Here is a 19623-nt window from a genome sequence, read left to right as displayed (position 1 = left end):
CTGTATATGAATTTTTATTAGCACCATCCGTAATGGGTAATACATGAATATTCAAAGTTGTGGCAGTAAATGATTCATTATACCTGTTCCTTTCTGAAAAGTCAAGGGGGTTCCTATGACATTATTAGTACATTTGTTAAGGGGTTTCTATGGCAACCACCAATACCCGCAGGTATATAAAGAGTTTTCAGCGAAGTTTGTTACAGAACATCACATTTTCATTAGCTGAAGAACGTTTTAGGTGTACAGGTACCGAATCTCTAGCAATTCGTTTTGACATCAACTTTCTTTCAGTAGGTAAGTTGAATAGTCTTGATTCTGTGACGTAGCGTTGCTAGAGTTGAATAGGTTTTTAGCAAGCTGCCTAGCCGTGCTCTCAGCTGATAGGGCAATACACCATTCCTCGTAGCAGTCACATTTCATTGTATATTATATTATTATATATACAGTGGAATGATTGCTGATCAATAGCAGATATTATATTGTTTGTCTTCATGTATAGGTTGCCATGTAGCTCGTGCACACTCCTTTGTAATAACAGTTGTGCTGCTGCGGCTAGGCGATCATGAAAGGCAAATAAGTGAAATCAACGGCTAGCCTACAGTCAGCCAAATCAATTACTGCTTCAGTTAGTCATCAATGTTCCTGGGCTCCACTGCTGTCTCCTCAGAAGTACAGGTGTTTCACCACTGACGTAGCTCGACGATAGATATGACAAAGTGAGAGAGGTCCACAGACTATCGGTTTAATACTGCTGTTTATCACTTTCATGGATAGATCTTTCTGAATATCCTTCACAGATAAAAAGGTGAGCAGTTTTTGTTCAAATATCATGGTTTTAGCCTATCCTTTGTTAGAAATGTAGACAATTGTATCAGTAGCTTTGGCTATAGCATACCGACATAGCATTTACGCAGTAATATATAGCATTGGCTGGCAATACGTACTGTTTGTATTCTGTCAGTTTTACGGCTGGTTAAAAATTATCCTATGCAGCGTGAAAATAACTGTGACCTAGCCTTCTATAGCCCAGTGGTTATTAACCTGAGTTCGATTGAACCTTATCTGTATGATGAGTCAGTCTTAGTATTCTGTGGACATTGCTCAAAGGCAACAGCAGAAGGTCATATAGAGTAGAGCGATAGGTGTTGACCGCCAATTAGACCAAAATCATGAAGGCCTCAGTCCGTGCCAAGCCTCCCAAGCAGGAAACGTGCTTTATATAAAGTTATACCGCTGAATGCTTCAAATGAGACAGTTGATTTATTGGCTATAGATAGTTACTTGAAAGTACTTCATTCACTAGTTAGCCATTTCAGTCGATGGCTCATGCTTGTCTATCTACTGCAGGTAAGAATGCGCACTGTCTTACTAGTTTTAATGCTTTTAATACATGGCATTGCAGGTAAAACATTAGGACTATTATAGATGGATAACTGTATCGAAGTCCGTACTAACTACTCAAATACGCAAGGAGAACCTCTAGGATACACTGTAGAAATACTTTGTGGAAATCACACCGAACAATGTGAAAGCTGGCTGCTGTTGCCCGGAGAGAATCTATGGAACGATGGTGTGAGGGGCTTCCTTTACCTCATAGCTATGCTATGGACGTTCATCGGCATTGCAAAAGCTAGTGATATATTTATGATGAGCATAGAGACAATCACTGCGAAAAAGAGAAAGATCTCGCAATGGGATGCCGAAAGGGAAGAAGTAATCGAACGAGAGGTTCTAATCTGGAACGAAACCGTTGCAAACTTGACACTTATGGCTTTAGGTAGCTCGGCTCCTGAAATTTTGATAGCTTTTATCGAGGCTCTCACGCGGCTTCCTACCACAATGGAGCAAGTGGAACATTTAAGAGACGAGGGCAATCTTGGCGTATTTACAATCATGGGCTCTGCCTCATATAACCTGCTCATTATTTCAGCCATTTGCATTGTTGCTCCAGATCTTCCAGAAACCAAAAAGGTTAGCCAGTTTAGTGTCTTTCTCTTAACTTCTGGGTGGTCATTATGGGCATACGTCTGGATGCTTCTCGTGGTCAAGGTCATATCTCCTGGAGAGATACAAATCTGGGAAGCGCTGGTTACCCTCGCGTTTTTCCCTTTGATGGCCATAACTGCATACTGCCAAGACAATCACTGGTGGATTCACAAGTGCAAGGGCAGAGTCGAGGCTGAAGAGATGTCACCAGATGGCGAAAGTCACCCGGTATGTACTTTTTCTACCATTGCTCCCACTCTCCAAACCCTGTGGAAGCTAACAAAAACACTAGCAAGCTGAAAGCTGTACTTAAACTGTAGTAATAGTGTAGTAATAGTAGCTCCTAGGTCCCTAGTAAACCTTGAACAAACGATACGAAATAATTTGACCTTTGTCGTTCTTTTCATCTATGCTTCGACATTGTCTTTGCTTGAGCTTACCACAATCTATTGCCAATGCGGTGTCAACATATAAATATCTATCAGCTAGCGATTAGCACTTGGTTGAGACTAACCGTTTCCTATTCATGTAATGATGAGTAAAAACACAAAAATGTCGTTTGGAACAACAAAGCCTGCATATATAGCCTTCTGACGTCTGAAAGCTAGCAGTTAAATGATAACCGTGTACCAAATCAGCAACAGTCACTGGTTATTTCTTTGCCAAATTTCCATGTGACATCACTGCCTAGTGTAACCATACAATGAGTTCCTTTTAGCAAAGATTGTCTTATCTAAACTTGTCTTCTGCGGTCCTGCATTTTTATTCTAAGACAAATCTCTCAATTTTCATTTCTTTACCAAAATCTCGCTGTTAAACGGGTGCATTTGCATGTTTATCAATGCAAATTGACCTCTATAGCCATCTCTGGGCTAGGACGATTTGTAAAGAGTGAAAACAATCAAGGATGAAACGGTAGGCATTCGTCCAGCGATTATCTGTACGCTAGAGCGCGGTAAGGGAACATGTATGATTATACAGAGAGTTAAGGCATTTACCAAACTAATTGCGTTGTGAATCAATATCACTATTTGTTGAGTCTTATATTGCCACTCTAGTGCATATGACGTTAATCAATGAGCTCTAAGGCTATATCAAGGGTGCCAAATATTTGTAAGCATTGTTTGTTTGGTATCCATAGAACAGGTAAAATTTTACAGCAATCATTTCTAATTGGTTGTTTTTCTTTGTACTCGGATGGTAGTCATTTACCAATCAAAGTTGGCTTGTTTCTGGTAATGCATCGGCAAACCGATCCGGTTAAGATGGTGGCCAGTCTGGTTTTAGTAGTGTTAGCTATAGTTGGAGTTCCAATGCAACGAGTATGAGATTGGGATGGAAATCTATAACCTTGTTACATACATATAGGATTACAGTTTACTCTTGCCTAGCCAATTGTAGGTCAACATTCTTTGGTCCAATATTGATGTTTCTTGTCTTGACAGGCCACTACTCGAGTAAGTCTTTGTTTGTCTAAAACATATCAGCCTAAACATATCAGCCTAACATATGTATGCTTTCCGCAGTTCAAATACACACCAAATTGTTTTGTCTATTTTCCAAAATCGGCAGCAGTATTTATGATAGTCGTCGAACCATTGCTGTGGCTTGTGCTGGTTTTGCTCACACGTGCACTCGATAAAATAGTAATTAACAAATTTGTGCCGTGTGTTCAACTGTGTTTGTGAATCGTCGCACTAAGGAGTTGTCTCCTCTAACTCCTTTCACGCATTACCTAAGGCAGATCTGTCAGTAATTTGTGTGTATAACTTTGCAGAACATTCGTGTATTGAATCATAACGACCATCATGGCGGCCTGATACATGGACGATCCAAGGAACTCGCTCTCATCGAAACCGAACATCAACAGAAACACGTTAGGAAAAGGTAAGAGAAATTGCTCTCCGTTATGCATTGATGTTAGCCATTTTATTTTAAAAAGTTGAAGTTTGAAAAGTTACAACGAACGTTAAGGTTAATAAATTCATAGATAGACTAGTTCATAGAATAGTTCATTAATAGACTAACGTGAAGTGCTCAATCATAATTGCAGTCGTATTAGCTAGAGTTATCTCTCATGCCAGGCTGTCGTTGATGCAATGCAAAATATAGCAACTGTAACTTTCTAGTGCTTGATATTATAAACAGGTGTTGCTCTTAGCTGATATAGGCATTAGCTGAGCTTTGCTCTAACTGCTCTACCCGGTTACGTTACATTATGAAAATAGCTTGTACATTACACCCTTCTTAAATAGACTCACATAAACCTATAATTAGTATTTGTATAAATATTAAGTTACTTTTAAATGGCTGATTCAACTTAATCCATTTTAACTGATGTTAATTAATTGGTAAGAATAACCTCTCAACAAGGTTTTACACAGCTTTCTGTCTGAATTATTAATGTAGTTCCAACAGGATCTCTACTCCTTTATCAACCAGTCGTTGTGCCTATAATTACAGCTTAACAAGTTTAATTATTGATAGCTTTTCTGGTAGTGAATAGGTGGCACACTTTGTCAAAGGTTCAGCTAAACGCTTTAGGAGCCAATGTCTTGAGCAGTCTTAAGGCTGCTGCCGAGGCATCACTTGCAAAGCTAAGCAAACAAAATGCAACGAGTAGCACGTTTTATACAAACTAATATCGTGCTCGTTAGTACGTTCTGCTGAATGACAAACATCGCTAGTTAATAACCATCACTACTTGTATTCCACTCTATTATCTCTCCGCTTGATCATTACAGTCGTTTTTTTTTTATAAAAATGGTAATACTTTGTACCAAAGCAAAAAATTGCAGCAATTTTTTTGCAAATTTTGAATCTCTTTATGCTGTACATAACTAATTCAATGTGCCATACCCGTACCAGCTGGTCGTCACAGGAACATTTTTGCTAGATAAAACTCGATTGGTTAATGGAGAAGTGAACATTTTGCTAGATAGAACTCGATTGGTTAATGGAGAAGTGAACATTTTGCTAGATAAAACTCGATTGGTTAATGGAGAAGTGAACATTTTGCTAGATAGATCTCGATTGTTTAATGGAGAAGTTTGTCCTCATAGCTCTTGGCATCCTCTCATTTTTTCTGTCTGTATACTACAATAGGCAATCAATAAGAGAGAGCTACATTTAGGAGATTTGTTAGAACTTTTCATTTTAAGCAATTTTAAGCGTCCTTGACCTACGCCTACATGTCGAATACTCTCTTAGCGTCGCCCAATCCCATAAGGTCTTTTGGTTTTTTAGTCTCTACATTAGTGTGTCATTCGCGCCCGGACAGCTTAGGTTTAGTTCTAAATATGGCATTGCAGGTTGTTGTTCTATTGCCTAGCAACCGTGTATGCGCTATTGTGTATTATTGGTTATATTTTTGTAGTGAACAGAATCTGCATGACTTGGAGGAAGGAAACGGAGAGTAAGTCAATATTAGGCTGTCGTATGTAATCGGTAAGCTTAGTGAACGGAAATAGACAGAGTAAAAATCGTGCTACCGCTCAACCCTGGCAATTACGATGTCGCCAAATAACTTGATCAGTACTGAACTGACTAGCCCCCATGGGAGCGGAGTGCTGTAGTACCGCTGTACTGCTGGTATAATGTATAAGTACATTTGATTCCAGCCTCTCGTGTTTGTAAAGTTTGATAGCTGAAAATCATAAACAGTTTTGCGGACAATGATGCAGACTATGCGTAATCCGGGGATGATCTGTAAGAACTATTTTGAACTTTTGATGGATCAAGTACCAATGGAAATGACTGACTATTCTGTCAGCTAGAATGACGTTAACATTTTCTATTGGTGAAACTCTTAATTGATAAAAAATTTTAAAATGAAATGCACTTATACGGTCAGACAAACACAGCAAATAATACAGCGATTCGTTTAATGAACTTTTCACATTTATAGTGGTAGATGATTTTGATGACTGTGGTCATCACCTGCTAGGGCATGTCACAATTGGTGGTAATCATGCAAGCATGGCATGCATCATTTCTCAGTTTGTAGTTTAATAGTCATAATTATATGAGTGGTGTGACCTTGTAAAGGCTGCTTTGTCTAATTGGATAAGATTTCTTGTTTGAAGATTTCACCACAATTGACAATATTTAGGTTTAAACAATTGTCTATGGAGGAGAGAGGCTGTCCGGCGGTGCTAGAATAAGATATCCACATTTTTCTGAAAAACTAGTCTTTGAGCATAAAAGATTTCAGACGCATAGGGGTATGTTGGTTATGCGGTTATTGCCTTGGAATTCCAAACGTTCGCCTCTACCAGTTGTAGAAAAATTATGGTCTTTTTCGCGGTTAATGAGAATAGAGACGCAATATGACAGTAATTATGTGATTCTCGATGCATCTTAAAACCTTAAACCTTGGTTTGAGGCTACGATAACTGACCACTTGCTGCTCAACAAACATGCACGATAAAATTATTTCATCAGATTTGTGCATACGTTATCCAGAGCCAGTATCACCTCACATTACGGTAGATATTGTAGAAAGTTGCATAAAAAGTATAACTTCAAGTTTAGGGGGCGCGTAAGCATCAATGATCATTATTTACACCCATTCAACTTTCCTACAGATACTCCAAAAAAATAGTATTTGTAAGAAAATGAAGTATCTGTCATTGAATGGGTGTGAACGATATTACAGATATTACAGATATTACAAAATATTATTTGTAAAGAATTTGATATACCGTTAGCATCTTTTTGTACCCTTACTCACAAATGACTGTTTCGAACAAACGTGACATTTTGTGTTAGCTGTAAAGACTAGTGATTTAGAAGAAAATGATCCTCAGTTTGTTTTGAGAGTGACTCATTCTAGAAATGACTATTATTTCGTTAAATCATTAAATTTCAATTTGAAGTATTTCGCATAGCAATTTATGAGTCTTCACAAATTGATCTTAGTCAATATCAGGTGACGGGTGGGTCTTCAGCGGCGATGCTAGATAAATGCAAAGATGCTGGTTAATGACCCGGTCGCATTTCATCATATAGGTCTTCCTTCTTATCGAAATCTCAGTGGCCATTTATTCAACGTGATGTCTCTTTGACAGTCACCTTGTGTTCTGTTTACTTATTACTAACATCTTCCGTTCAAAGGTGTGCAGAGTTGCTGTCGCTGTCAATAGGTCTGTTCGAGCTTTTCAGAAAGCGAGTTGGCACTCGTTTGTGCTCAAAGAGGTGCCCCATTGTTCTCTCAGACTTGGTAACTATTCAGCCCTGTGAATATGAACTATTGACATAAGTCATTATTCTCTCCTCTCAAACGTGAACAAAAATACATGGCACTGACGTGGTAAAGGGTTGACAGGGTATCCTTTGTATGCTAATCTCCATTTCTTAAGCTGTCTCAGAGATTTTTTTTAGGTACGATAATCAATTACAATGGCAATTAGCGCTTTACAATCTCCAGCAACCATCGCACGATCAGTAGGCTTATGTAACTGGCATTTTACTGGCCCGAGCATCAACAAAGAAACTGTCTTGAATGCTGCCTCGTTTTTTGGCCTCATTTTAGCAGCGTGATGTGATGAAAAAGGGAACGATTCAGTATAGCTATTTTATAAATAAAAAATGTTTGCATACTCTAAAGTATATATGTTTAAATAAATATCTTTTTCAAAAAAAACTATAATAGCATTTTTTTATATCAACGCTCTTTTTTAATAAAGGTTTAATTTTATCTGTTGATAACAAAAACTGCTGGCTCAACACAAACATGTTAATAGTTGTTCTCATTAGAAAGCGGGCTAAAATGGCTATTGTAGGTGGCCATAGAGCTATTGTAAGTGGCCATAGAGCTATTGTAGGTGGTCATAGAGCTAATTTAGGTGGTCATAGAGCTATTGTAGGTGATCATAGAGCTATTGTAGTTGGTCATAGAACTATTGTAGTTGGTCATAGAACTATTGTAGGTGGTCATAGAACTATTGTAGGTGGCCATAGAGCTATTGTAGGTGGTCATAGAGCTATTGTAGGTGGTCATAGAGCTATTGTAGGTGGCCATAGAGCTGATGTAGGTGGCCATAGAGCTATTGTAGGTGGTCATAAAGCTATCGTAGGTGGTCATAGAGCAAACTAAAAAAATAAAATATAGCGAAATCGTTAAGTGTTCTCATTAATCAAATATGGGTTTGTTTCAGTGATTATGAGGGTGATAGTCAAGTCGACATTATCGAGTAGGTATTGCTTACACTCACGCTGGTAAGAAGGGCATCTTCGACTCCTCCCCCTCTTAATTGTTAATAATTGACTAATAGTAATTTGACAGGAAGCCTAATCTGTTTAGAAATTCACCATGTAATACGTAATGACTTTCTAAAGCATAGGCCTGATGGTCATTATTTTCAGGTTTGGCTGTAACTTATCGCAATAATTATTTGTAATTCTTCCCTTCAATCTCAAATCTACATGTATAAAAAATTTGCATAAGTCAAATTTGTGACTACCAAACAATTGTGGCATAGTATTAAATACTTTTTTATAATTTGTAATTTAAATTCAGTGATGAAGATGCCCAAAGTTCAATGGTAGTTAGTTAAAATTCCTTTTCTACTTTCATGGTGAAGGGCTTATTCTAACTTGCATAGCTACCTCTTCCTATCGTTGCTCCAAGATGGCCGCTGCCTTTAGCCTGCTCTGCTCTCGCTTCTAGGGGTAGGGACAAGTAGCAGGCTTGCATCTGCCAAAATTTCTTTTCTAAATGTATCTCGCTGCCTGCCTGAGTATCTATAGCATGCTGCTAGCTATATTTCTGTGCATGTTTGCTCCCTCTAGTTCCAGTAGCGGACAGTTAAAACAAAATATATTCTTTTCTAAAATTTTAATTGCGCAAATTTCAAAAAAATCTTGAGTGTAGTCAATTTGAAATTGTTTACAGCGAGTTGCATGTTTGTAGATTTCGTAATGCTCCTGGTAAGAACAGTCGACCAAAAACACCTAAACTTTCACCCCTTGCTGCCGATCCGACTCATCTCAATGCTGTTGGAAAAACACTCAGCGAAGGTAACTTGCTCACAAATATGCCTATCAAGGTCACACAATTATTTTGTCCTCACTAGATTTGATCATGCCTTTGATGTCCTGATGTCGATATCCTGTAGTAAGCCTTTGTTTATATAACCTCTGCCTTTCAGATCCGAATAGTAATATTCTGATGATCACCAATATGGAAGGTAACATTTTTTACTCACAATTTTATAGACAGTGGTGGATTATCTAACCTTTGTGTAGCATTGACAGATTTCCGTCTTTGCTTTTATGGTGTCAGCATAGTTATTTTTCGATTTCGATACCTTAAAGATGAACATAAACGAAATTCCGGTAGATTTTATCAGAAAATATCGGCATTTTTCTATCACTTGCGATTGTTGTTGATGTTTGAGGTAATCTGACTGCCAGGATGTTTCAAAATTAAATTTGATCGCAGTTAGATTGCTCAGATCAAGCGAAAATTTATTTATGATGTCTATAGTTGCAAGTAGATCTACAGAATAGAGACACGTGATGCTCTAACTTGAACCCAATTGGCGATATAAACTATAGCAAAGATAGCAACTAGTGATGTCATTAGCCGGGCATGAGCGTTTTAGCCGCCACAAAGTTTTGTCGATTTTAATCTTGATATATCCTGACAGTCAAAACACCTCAAACTTCAAAAACAATTGCAAATGATAGAAAAATATCGACACTTTTTGATAAAATCTACTAACATTTTGTAAAGCTCATCTTTAATATTGGCTGTCAAAGTAACGAGTGGCACAGGGATGACTGCATCATTGTGTGTTTATGTTGGTGATAATTCATTGTGTGACTGCAGAAAGTTTGGCCGGCATACCGATGTGAAGGCCTATTGCATGCCAACTCTATTACAACAAGACTTGTTGTAATATTATGTAGTTTAGCATCATGTTTAAATACATATTTGTCTGGCAGCCGATTTATTCCTTAACCTTTAGCCGCTAATCATAGACACTGGATTCTAGATACATCAATGAAATTAGAACAATATTGATCAATGCTGCTTTTATTATATTCCGTAACAGAAATGCTTAAAAACAATTGTATCAGTAGCTATGGCTATAGCATGCCGACATACCGTTTATGCAGTGATATATTAAGTGATATGTAGCATTGACTGGCAATATGCAGTGTTTGTACCCTATCAGTTTTACGGCGGGATAAAACTTATTCTATGCAGCGTGAAAATAACTGACCTAGCCTTCTATAGCCCAGTGGTTATTAACCTGGGTTTGAATGAACCCTAACTGTTTGATGAGTCAGTCTCTGTGTTCTGTAGACGTTTATCAAAGGCGACTGTAGAAGTCACACTGATTTTCAAGGTCATGTCTTTATAAAAAAATATGTAATTTGTTGTGTGTTCAAGCATTCTATTGACTTATTTTGCTTTGAACGCATTGATTTTAATGGACAGGTAACTTTGTGCACCAGTAAAAGATATACCTGTCTTGAATGTGACAAAAGTCATATTTTATTTTTTTAATTTTTAATAAAGAAAGGTTCGGTGAAAGCGCATTTGAAACTGGTGAGGTTCATTACGTTCAACAAGGTTAAGAGCTTAACCTAGATCTTTAGCCTAACATCTGGTGCAGGTTTAAACGTTGTTAGAGCATAAATTGTTTTTTGTAAAAACACGTGTTTGGTGGATACTTGTTCTACAGCCCATAAACTAAACCAGATGACTAGTCAGTATTCAATATATAATATGCAATTATCACCAGTGTTTATTAGGTATATTTTAGCTCATATTCTAGGGTGGTTAATGCGAGAAGAATGCAATAGGTTATAAAGATAAGAATGCATGAGCTGTTCAGAATTGCTCCACCATTCTACATGTATAAACAAGATTACATCATGTCTTTACGACTGTTGCAGACTGTATATCACACACATCTTCCTTCTTTGGTAAATGTACTCTCTGGTACTCGCTAAATTATTTGTTCCACACTCTACGTTGTTACTTTGCACCCAACACAATTCTTCAACAATCGCGTTGGTGCTTTTGACATTTTCTTCTCACTCATTTTCTACTTATTAGTTTCGTGATTTCGAGTCAGAAGCTAACTTCCTGTTTATTTAACGCCGTGTTGCGAAATCGTTTGTCATGTCTTGTGGTTTCTGACTAATAGTTTCAGGATATTGAGTTCTTGTAAGACACTACATATTCTTTCAATCGGACTGATGCATTATTTTGTAGAAGACCTCATTGGAAAGTTTACATTTTCTGCACCAAGCTACTCGGTGCTAGAAAGTGCCGGATGTCTTGAAGTTGACATTATTTTTCATCGGAAGAAGCCTTCTCAGGCCAAGGTCAAACTTGCGGTATGCCGAGTTTTACTCTCTTTGTACATATCTGTGTTTTTATATGCGTGTTGCTGGGATACTGGATATACTGGCTTTATTTCAGTTGTCAATTTGCTCTCCATTCTTCAGGTAAATAATTGCTTGTAAATATCTATGTACGGTATATATAATATATACGGCATATATAATATATACGGTATACATTATGTATACGGTATATATTATGTATATATAATATATACCGTATGCAAATTATGTTTTATATATAATACATAGCATATGTATAATATAAATCGTATGTATCATATACCGTATGTATGATATATATAGTTTATATTATACATACCGTATACATATATATTATATCTATTGTATATACAGTATAGGTAAGAGGAAACATACTTAGCTAGTAGTTACTATTTTTCTTTCCTACCCATATTATTATTTTACTCCACAAAAGTGTTTATTTCAGGACAGAGTTTTGTTTAGTTAGCGTTTCAGTAATATTAACTGTGTACATATATATTTCTCTAGATGATTTTAAAATAAGATAACATGAATATCAATAGATATTTTAAGATAACATACTTTGAGAAATATATATATATTTCTCTAGATAATTTTAATGATACGCAGCATATCATTACTATATAATTATCTGCTCACGGTCACTTATTGTAATAGTACTAATAATATTGAAAATATTTAAGGAAGTTTCAGCTCAAATATCTCAAGAAAGAAGTGAAGAAAAAGATTAAGTGTTTTCATAACAAATACTGTGTATGCAGTGCATTTCGACAACAACTTACAAATTTGTGTCTGACTTTTGATTCGTAATGAAGGAATGCATTATAAAAGCAACTATATCATGCATATTGACTGTTTTTTCAGTTTATCTTCACTAGCAAATAGGAGTTTGCACTCTATCGATTATCTTACATTTTAATATAATTGTATCAATGAACCGTGTGATAAGGTAGGTTTCTTATATCGCTAACTGTTGTCGTCGCGTCACGGTTGATGCGGTTGTCATGTATATCACTCATCTCCCTGTTTTTATGACATTCATGATTTACAGAATGGGACAGCAAATAACAATACACCCAACACACCTACCTCAAATGGAACAGTTGAGACTGCTCTTGTCGAAGACACAGCCGTTACAGGCGTAGTCGGCGTCCAATGGGAAACCAGAGAAGGGTCGGCCAAACTCAACAGAGATTTTAAGTTTTCTTCTGGCAAACTGGTAAGTAGAGTAGGTCAGGATGTAGAGTAGGTCGGGATGTAGTCAAGATATTGACCCCCCCCCCCCAGAGGCCATCCTAGGCCTTTTGCTAACTAACTACTTAGTACACACAAGGCGATTTTAGTTGTGAACAGTTTTCCTTAGTTATTGGGTTAGTATTTGGACCAAGATCTCAAAGCTATTGTTGTTTTGTAATAATAATATAATAATCAACACCCCGCTTATAATCAACACCCCGCATATTAATACTTTTAACGGGACCCTTGTGGCTAATATCACGCACCCACTTGAAACATTTATTGTACTGTTTCATTGTTGCCACCTAGTGTGTGCATGGCATGGCTCACCGCAATTTATCTGCTGTCTTGAAGGCACCTCTCACAGGGAAGCTAGTGAGTAATGATCAAGTCGCTTGGGTTTTCGCACCGCTAGTGTACTAATCCTGTTTGTTACACTTCCAATTTACACGTCTAGGTGTTTTTTGTAAATATTATTATTCATCCGTATCAAATTCATAGCTTCCAAGAATCTATTGTTGATTATCTCCCCGTGTTGTGACCTAGTTACTCAAGTAGATGTGTGTAACATATCCCCTGCATAAGAAATACCTTTTTCTGAATCTTATACCTTTGGTCTGACCTGACCCTGCCGTGTGGACCCTGGTTCATGTTCAAACGATCTGCTTGGAAATATCTTCTAACAATCTTCTCTCGTTCCCCATGAATGTATTGATTTATGCTGTTGCAAAGCAATCAACGTGACCAATATAACGGCTCCAGCACTGCTTTGAGGAGCACTGCTCTATTCAAGGAGCAGATTTCTTACAGTAGGAGTTTCTGTAGCATTCTTTAGGGATTTACTTTGTCTTTCTTATCTGCTGAGCAGTACTTGGCCATATCGGCTCCATCATTCCTATCCAATGTCAATAGACTATGGTTAGATGTGGAGGTCAATTCATGGGAAAAGATTAGTGATTGATCTTTCCTCCTTGTTCCACACGGTACCCCTTACCCATAGGTTTTTGTATAGCCACATCTCTATATCATATTATCTATCACTCTATGTTATGTGTTGAAGGTTTTCAATAGCGATGAGTATAAGAAGACGATATCTATACCGATTGTAAATGACCATGAATTTGAGCCAGATACGGACTTCTACATTATACTGAAGAACCCCGAGGGGGATGCTGGTCTGGGTGATCCGAGTGTGACGAGAGTGACGATCATTGACGACGATGGTAAGTCGCTATTACTTGTAGAACTCTCTAGAACTTCGGAATGCTTTGTAGAGGATTTCTTAGTGAGCTGTTTGATATTTGGAATTTGTCACTGTCTGTTTTAAGAAAGATGGAAAGGGCTCAAGATATCATCTATTTACAGTTGTTGTCAGTATTTAAGGTCTGATTATGATTATCGCTGTGATAAGGTATCTCACGTCATCAGATAAAATGATAAAATTCATATCCATTGATATGAGAGTCTTTTATATAAGAATGACTGCCACTTTTTTAGAATTTCACTTCCATGTTTTGATTTTTAGTTTGATTTATGTTCTAAAGCTGATTTGCCATAAAATTTGGCAAATCAAATCAGGTTGGCACAAAAGTTTAAAGCCAAATAACATCATTTCTATGAAATACAGCATTGGGGTATAATTATACCTCCTTCATGATAGCGTGAGAGGGGTGCGCCATCGCCCCCTAATGATAGCGTGAGAAGGGTGCGTCATCGTCACCAATAGTAGCCTGAGGGGAGTGCGCCAAAACTGCTAGTTGCAGAGATTAGCTAATCATGACCTTGACCTTATCTGGTAAATAGTTTGAAAAAGTTGCTTTAAATTTTTTGCAAGAAAGTCTATACAAGAAATTGAAGGTGCAAGATATGTGGGGTCGGATAAATTCATATCCTCTACAAACCGTCAATATATGTCGGTAGATTACAGCTTTTATCATCTAGTAATGACCAGTGTACACACAGTTTGTTATGCCGTTTCTCAAGTTCTGGTGTCCAGCTTGTCATTTCTCAAGGTTTTGTTCTGGTTTCCAGGCTTTTCATGGTTAAGTTCAGCTATTAGCTGATGTGTTGGAACACCTATTAAAAGTGCTGCCTTTAGCAAATAACTTCATCTTCAGGCAAAACTAATTCCTTCCTCGCTCTCATGATCAAATAGCTTTTTTATATATATAAATCATGTGTTTTACCGGCCGTATATTTATAGCATTATAAAATAAACACCTTAATTTAGTAGCTGTCTATCAGGGAGGATATATAAGCTCTTCTCTCTAAAAGCTATCTATATTTGATTGCTAGGAAACCTGGCATATAAGCATAATAGTGTTTCTAGAAAATTGTCATTTATTAAGGTAATGCAATTTTTATTCATTGGCCAACATTTAAAAAATAGAAAAAAAATTATTTTCATTTATTTATTAATTGAGCGCAAATGTGTATTCAATCAACTTTCTTTGCAGTTGGTTATTATTTTCAAACATTCATTTTTTTACAAAATGTTTTCATGTTTACGATTAATTAGTAATCACTCAGGCTTCGGTTGCCTAGTTACCAAAATGCTGAAATGGTCCAAGTACTGATAGCAATCAATTTACACTGTCTGCTGCAAGCACTAGGTTAATATCATTTGCATGCGTTCCAATTCATCCGCCCATACGAGACCGTCATGAAATTCTGTTTCACGACTCTTGCTTGTTATCGATCTAGTCTTTATAGCCAGCAATGCCTGTATGCTGTTTGCTAGGGGCTGAAACTCTAGAAGTACATTAAAAGTATGTTTATGTACTTTCTTGATGATTGGAGTAATCTTGTTTATTAGCAGCAATTGGGATATGGGCCTGCTTAATATTATCATTAGCTGTATTTGATAGCCATATATATAAATAGAATTACTCTAGCTATAGGCCCAATTCACGGGCTGAATCATCATTCTGATAGCTTTGATGTAGCTGGTTGTTTTATGGGCATGCAAGTCTGCGCTCTTACTGTATTTCATACCAACAATTTTTCACGCTGTTTATTGGTTATAAAGAAACCAATAGTTTTAATGAAACGGCAAAGGCAGCGTCTTTTTTCATCGCTGACTTGTTTTGAAGATGAAATGTTTTGTAAAGCCAGCGACCTGAGAATAGGCGGTGAAGTATTAATTTGTCATGAAATGGTGCTTTATTACATCTAGTTGGTGACTAGCCTAGATGAACAAGGCAGCGTCCACTCTAGTACCACTCTACGGGCCACTGCTGTCACTGCCTTTATAGGTATTCGCATCAATTATCCATGGCAGCATTCTTCACTACTATTGAGAATCAAGCGATGTCTTGGTTCTTTCACGAGCTAATTGTGAGCCAAAATTGTCCCGATAAATCGTTAGCCAATTCGGGAGGCAAGTTGTATTTTGATCCATTTGAACTGTTGCAAGGAGATCTTTGAATTTAAAACCAATTTAGGCTGAGCAGTTGCACAGCATTTATCCTTGATTGTGGAGGGTTACAGAACATTAAAAACTAGAAACAGATAAGCTAGTCATTGTCTCAAACCTACCAACAGTATAAACGTGATTGTCTTTTGAAATAGTTGCTATTTGGTTTATGACCTTTCTTCAGCCAGCTAACCTTTGTGGTTCTTTCGAAAACCGAAAACTGTATAATTCGGAAACAGCAAATATGTTCTTGCAAAGATTAGCAAAACTAACGTTGAAGTGTTATGAAAAAAGGTATTTGCTGTCAACCATAATTCAGTAGGCGTTCCTACAATGTAAATAATCCGTTCCAGGAACGTTTACGTTATAAGGATTTTAAATTATACGAACAGTAAAGTAGGCCCTACATGTAAACGGCCTATTTCGTTCGAAGATCTTTCCAAACTCACCCCTTTGGCCTTACAAAAAGGAAAAACTAGGCTTAACTTTTTAATTTGTTGGCTGTATTGTAACTGCAGTATTATTAGTTTGCATCGACAACATTTCGCCTTTTTCTGATCAATTTCACTGGTTTTATAGACTATGATTGCGGTAATTTTACAATAACATTTAACATAACATTTTAAATAACATTTAACATCTTCGACATCCATTTACAACAATTTGTTTATTTTTTATAGACAGCAAAGTCTATTCTGCAAGGCAAAACTAATAACAGATATTTTATACCTCTTCAATATAGCAAAACAAAAATGTGTTTTACTATAAAAATAGTGATGTTTACCTGTTTGTCATCTATTTATATCCAGAGGTCAAGGTTAGGATAAAAAAACAGCTTTTGATGATACTCCAACTCGTGACATTCAGATTGGTAGACCGATGCTGTAGCACCTACACCAATCGATCGCCTGTCAGTACTAATACTAGTACTAATACTGGTACTAATGAACAATTGCCCAGCTACCTATTTTCTGTTTTGTTGACACATCTGACAATCTATCACCATGAACTAAAATGTCATGGAAGTTGTATGTATAATAGATACAACGCTATACATACGTCATTTTTTCTCTCTCAAGTACGACTAGATATGTTACCATTCAAGTGAAATTTGAAAACTTGCCCCGATTTAAAACTTTACGTTATATAGAATTTTTTACGCAGTATTTAGCAAAAACTTAGGATAATGTTTTACGTTTTCTGGAATTTACTTTACAGGAGGTATACACTATAGCAGCGGCTACTGTGTATTGGCAGCTTTTCACAAGTTTTACTAATTCGACTAGCAAGAAAATATAATGGAAATCTTATCTTTCCTCATAAAATAATAATATTTCTATAATAATATATTATATAATAATGTAAAAGCATTTATCTGAAATGTCAGTGTAATGAATATTACAATTATAATATCAAAGTATATGCTGTAATTATATTGTGTAAAAGTCGGCAAGACAGCATTAAGCTTTCGTGAAAAGATTGTACATGCTCTAAATAAAATCTAACTCATTTTATCACAGTCATATGGCTGTAGAATAGTTTTATTGAAAATGTCTCGCACAAGTTCTATGTGTGTATATGAACTAGCATTGTATCAAACATCCTCTACACCAAAATTAAAAAGCTAGAATTGACGCACTAAATATCGGTCATTCGATCAGTAGCTAATCTAGGAGGATTACACGGTGTATCCCGGATACCAACAATCCTATGTCTATTCTCTTACAATAAGTCTCTCGTAAAATTCTCTCAATCAATACTGCATTGGTGGCCATTGCTTTTCTCTGTTGCTTAGCGACGTTGCGCAACGCAAGGTCTTTCTTAGGGTATAATGTAGGACTACATCATTTAAAAACTACACTAATTGTGTTGATGAATACACATATTATGTAGATCTGTTGGCATTCACTCTTGGAATTGTTTAAGAATTCTTTGAGCTTCAAATTCCTAGCTCCGTGTGTTCGGCATGGCCATTTTTATGTATCTGAAACTACACACTTATGTTTATATTGTAACGTGTATAAAGGCATGCCATGCGTCTATTAAAACATCATGCATAAACATTAATGGTCGCGAGTTTCTCCCACCGTCCTTAAGATACTCAGCGGCGGGGCCCATTTCACTGATTTGTTGAACTTAGATTCCGACGGTTGAAATGTTTATTTTTTTGCTATTATACTTTTCTCATTCATCATTGTTATTACACCTCTATTTTCATTTGTCCGTAATTAATTTTTAAAAGGAAACCATTAAATAGAGGGTTATTAATTATTGCCAATGACTGTTCTATAATTGATTCTATTGGTCAACTCCAAAGGTAAATAAGTAGCTGTAGACTTTGAATTTCTCAGGGGATTTGACTGCGAAAGTCATCTCTTAATTGGATCCCGTGAATTCGGCTATTGGCATGAATTGACTTTATATTGTTTTATAGAATTTCAAACAATTAACACGTTATTTAAAAATCAAAACTTTATGAGTCAGTTCTTGTAGAATTATAAATTAATGTAAAAAATATTTAGAAGTATATAGAAGTATAAGGCTCTTTAAGGGTCAGTTTAAAGTTTTACAGATTTTGACACGCGCACAGCTAAGGTTTCCTCACCCATCTGGAATGCTTATAGAAGAAGTTCGTATTGTTTAGAATTTCCCTCAAATATTTATTCATATCTCTTTGACTACTCCGTAAAACACGATTGAAAGAACTTTTTTGTTTCTTTCACACAGAAATAGAGTTTTTATGTTGAAAAAACCACATAAAGCTGTCATTTTTGTAAGAAATACATATATTTTTGGAATGAAAATTCCCTTCGTTATATCATCACACTATGCCAGAGCGCTATACAATCCTAAAGTGAGTACTTAACAAGGAAGGCCTCTAGGTATGCATCAGCGCATCTGCATGCCATTGTACACTATCAGCCGATGGACTGAAGATTAACCTTACGACCTGTTTAGAAAGTTCGCCACTAGCCCTTATAGCCGCAGGCACATAGGAGCTGAGACCCGGAATAAACAAGTCAAATATAGATGGCCTTTCTTGTACTAAAATGATTCTCTGCTCACTTGCTGCTCATCACTGTTTATCGCTGCTTATAAAGAATTGACGTAGGTAGCGATAGGCACTCCGAAGTAACTAGTATGCGCATACCTATGTTCTAACTCATCTCTCCGTTACAGAATGCGCTTGCCTTTCATCTCTCGATATAAAATATCAGTATAATATTTAGAACATGTTCTGACGGAATCATTCAGCCCGTGTTCTTGTCTATTATAGCGGCAGCTGTTTGCCTTGTGCTGGTAAAAATGAATGCGATGTAACGCGTTGTTCCTGACTAGCTCTATATTCTAGTGCCTTTTATTTCAGATACTAGATGCAATGCTGCCTCAGAAACTATGTACAAATGAGGCATGAGAGCAAATACTAAACATTCTTTTAAAACTATTGGCTGATGTGAACTCCATTAGTCACCATATGTGAACGTTGAGCCTAATATTTGGCAGCAGTCATGGTACAATTTGGCAGCGCTATAATCTTATTTTATTTTTATTTATTCCAACTCTCTTCAAGGTTATGGGTTTACTCCCTAGCATGTATTTTATTTTACTAATTAAAA

General features: G+C 36.7%; 1 protein-coding gene across 5 annotated transcripts in view; it reads left to right on the top strand.

Moving 5' to 3' along the window:
* Positions 1-261: 261 nt before the first annotated feature.
* LOC137388946 (sodium/calcium exchanger 3-like) overlaps positions 262-19623 on the top strand; it is a 37408-nt gene continuing 18046 nt past the window's right edge. Inside the window, exons 1-10 of one of the 5 annotated variants that reach the window (XM_068075452.1) lie at positions 262-808; positions 1429-2217; positions 3767-3876; positions 5366-5404; positions 8148-8183; positions 8903-9009; positions 11222-11346; positions 12407-12574; positions 12946-12966; positions 13652-13814. In XM_068075452.1, the coding sequence (XP_067931553.1) occupies positions 1429-2217; positions 3767-3876; positions 5366-5404; positions 8148-8183; positions 8903-9009; positions 11222-11346; positions 12407-12574; positions 12946-12966; positions 13652-13814 (1558 nt within the window). In that variant the 5' untranslated portion in view covers positions 262-808. Of the gene's footprint in view, positions 809-1250; positions 1351-1405; positions 2218-3766; positions 3877-5365; positions 5405-8147; positions 8184-8902; positions 9010-11221; positions 11347-12406; positions 12575-12945; positions 12967-13651; positions 13815-19623 lie in introns of those variants that run through there. The other 4 variants (XM_068075451.1, XM_068075449.1, XM_068075453.1 and 1 more) reach the window with 4 other exon arrangements.

This window comes from Watersipora subatra, chromosome 2, assembly GCF_963576615.1.
Source record: "Watersipora subatra chromosome 2, tzWatSuba1.1, whole genome shotgun sequence".
Classification (NCBI taxonomy): domain Eukaryota; kingdom Metazoa; phylum Bryozoa; class Gymnolaemata; order Cheilostomatida; family Watersiporidae; genus Watersipora; species Watersipora subatra.
This window is presented reverse-complemented; position numbering and strand designations above follow the sequence as displayed.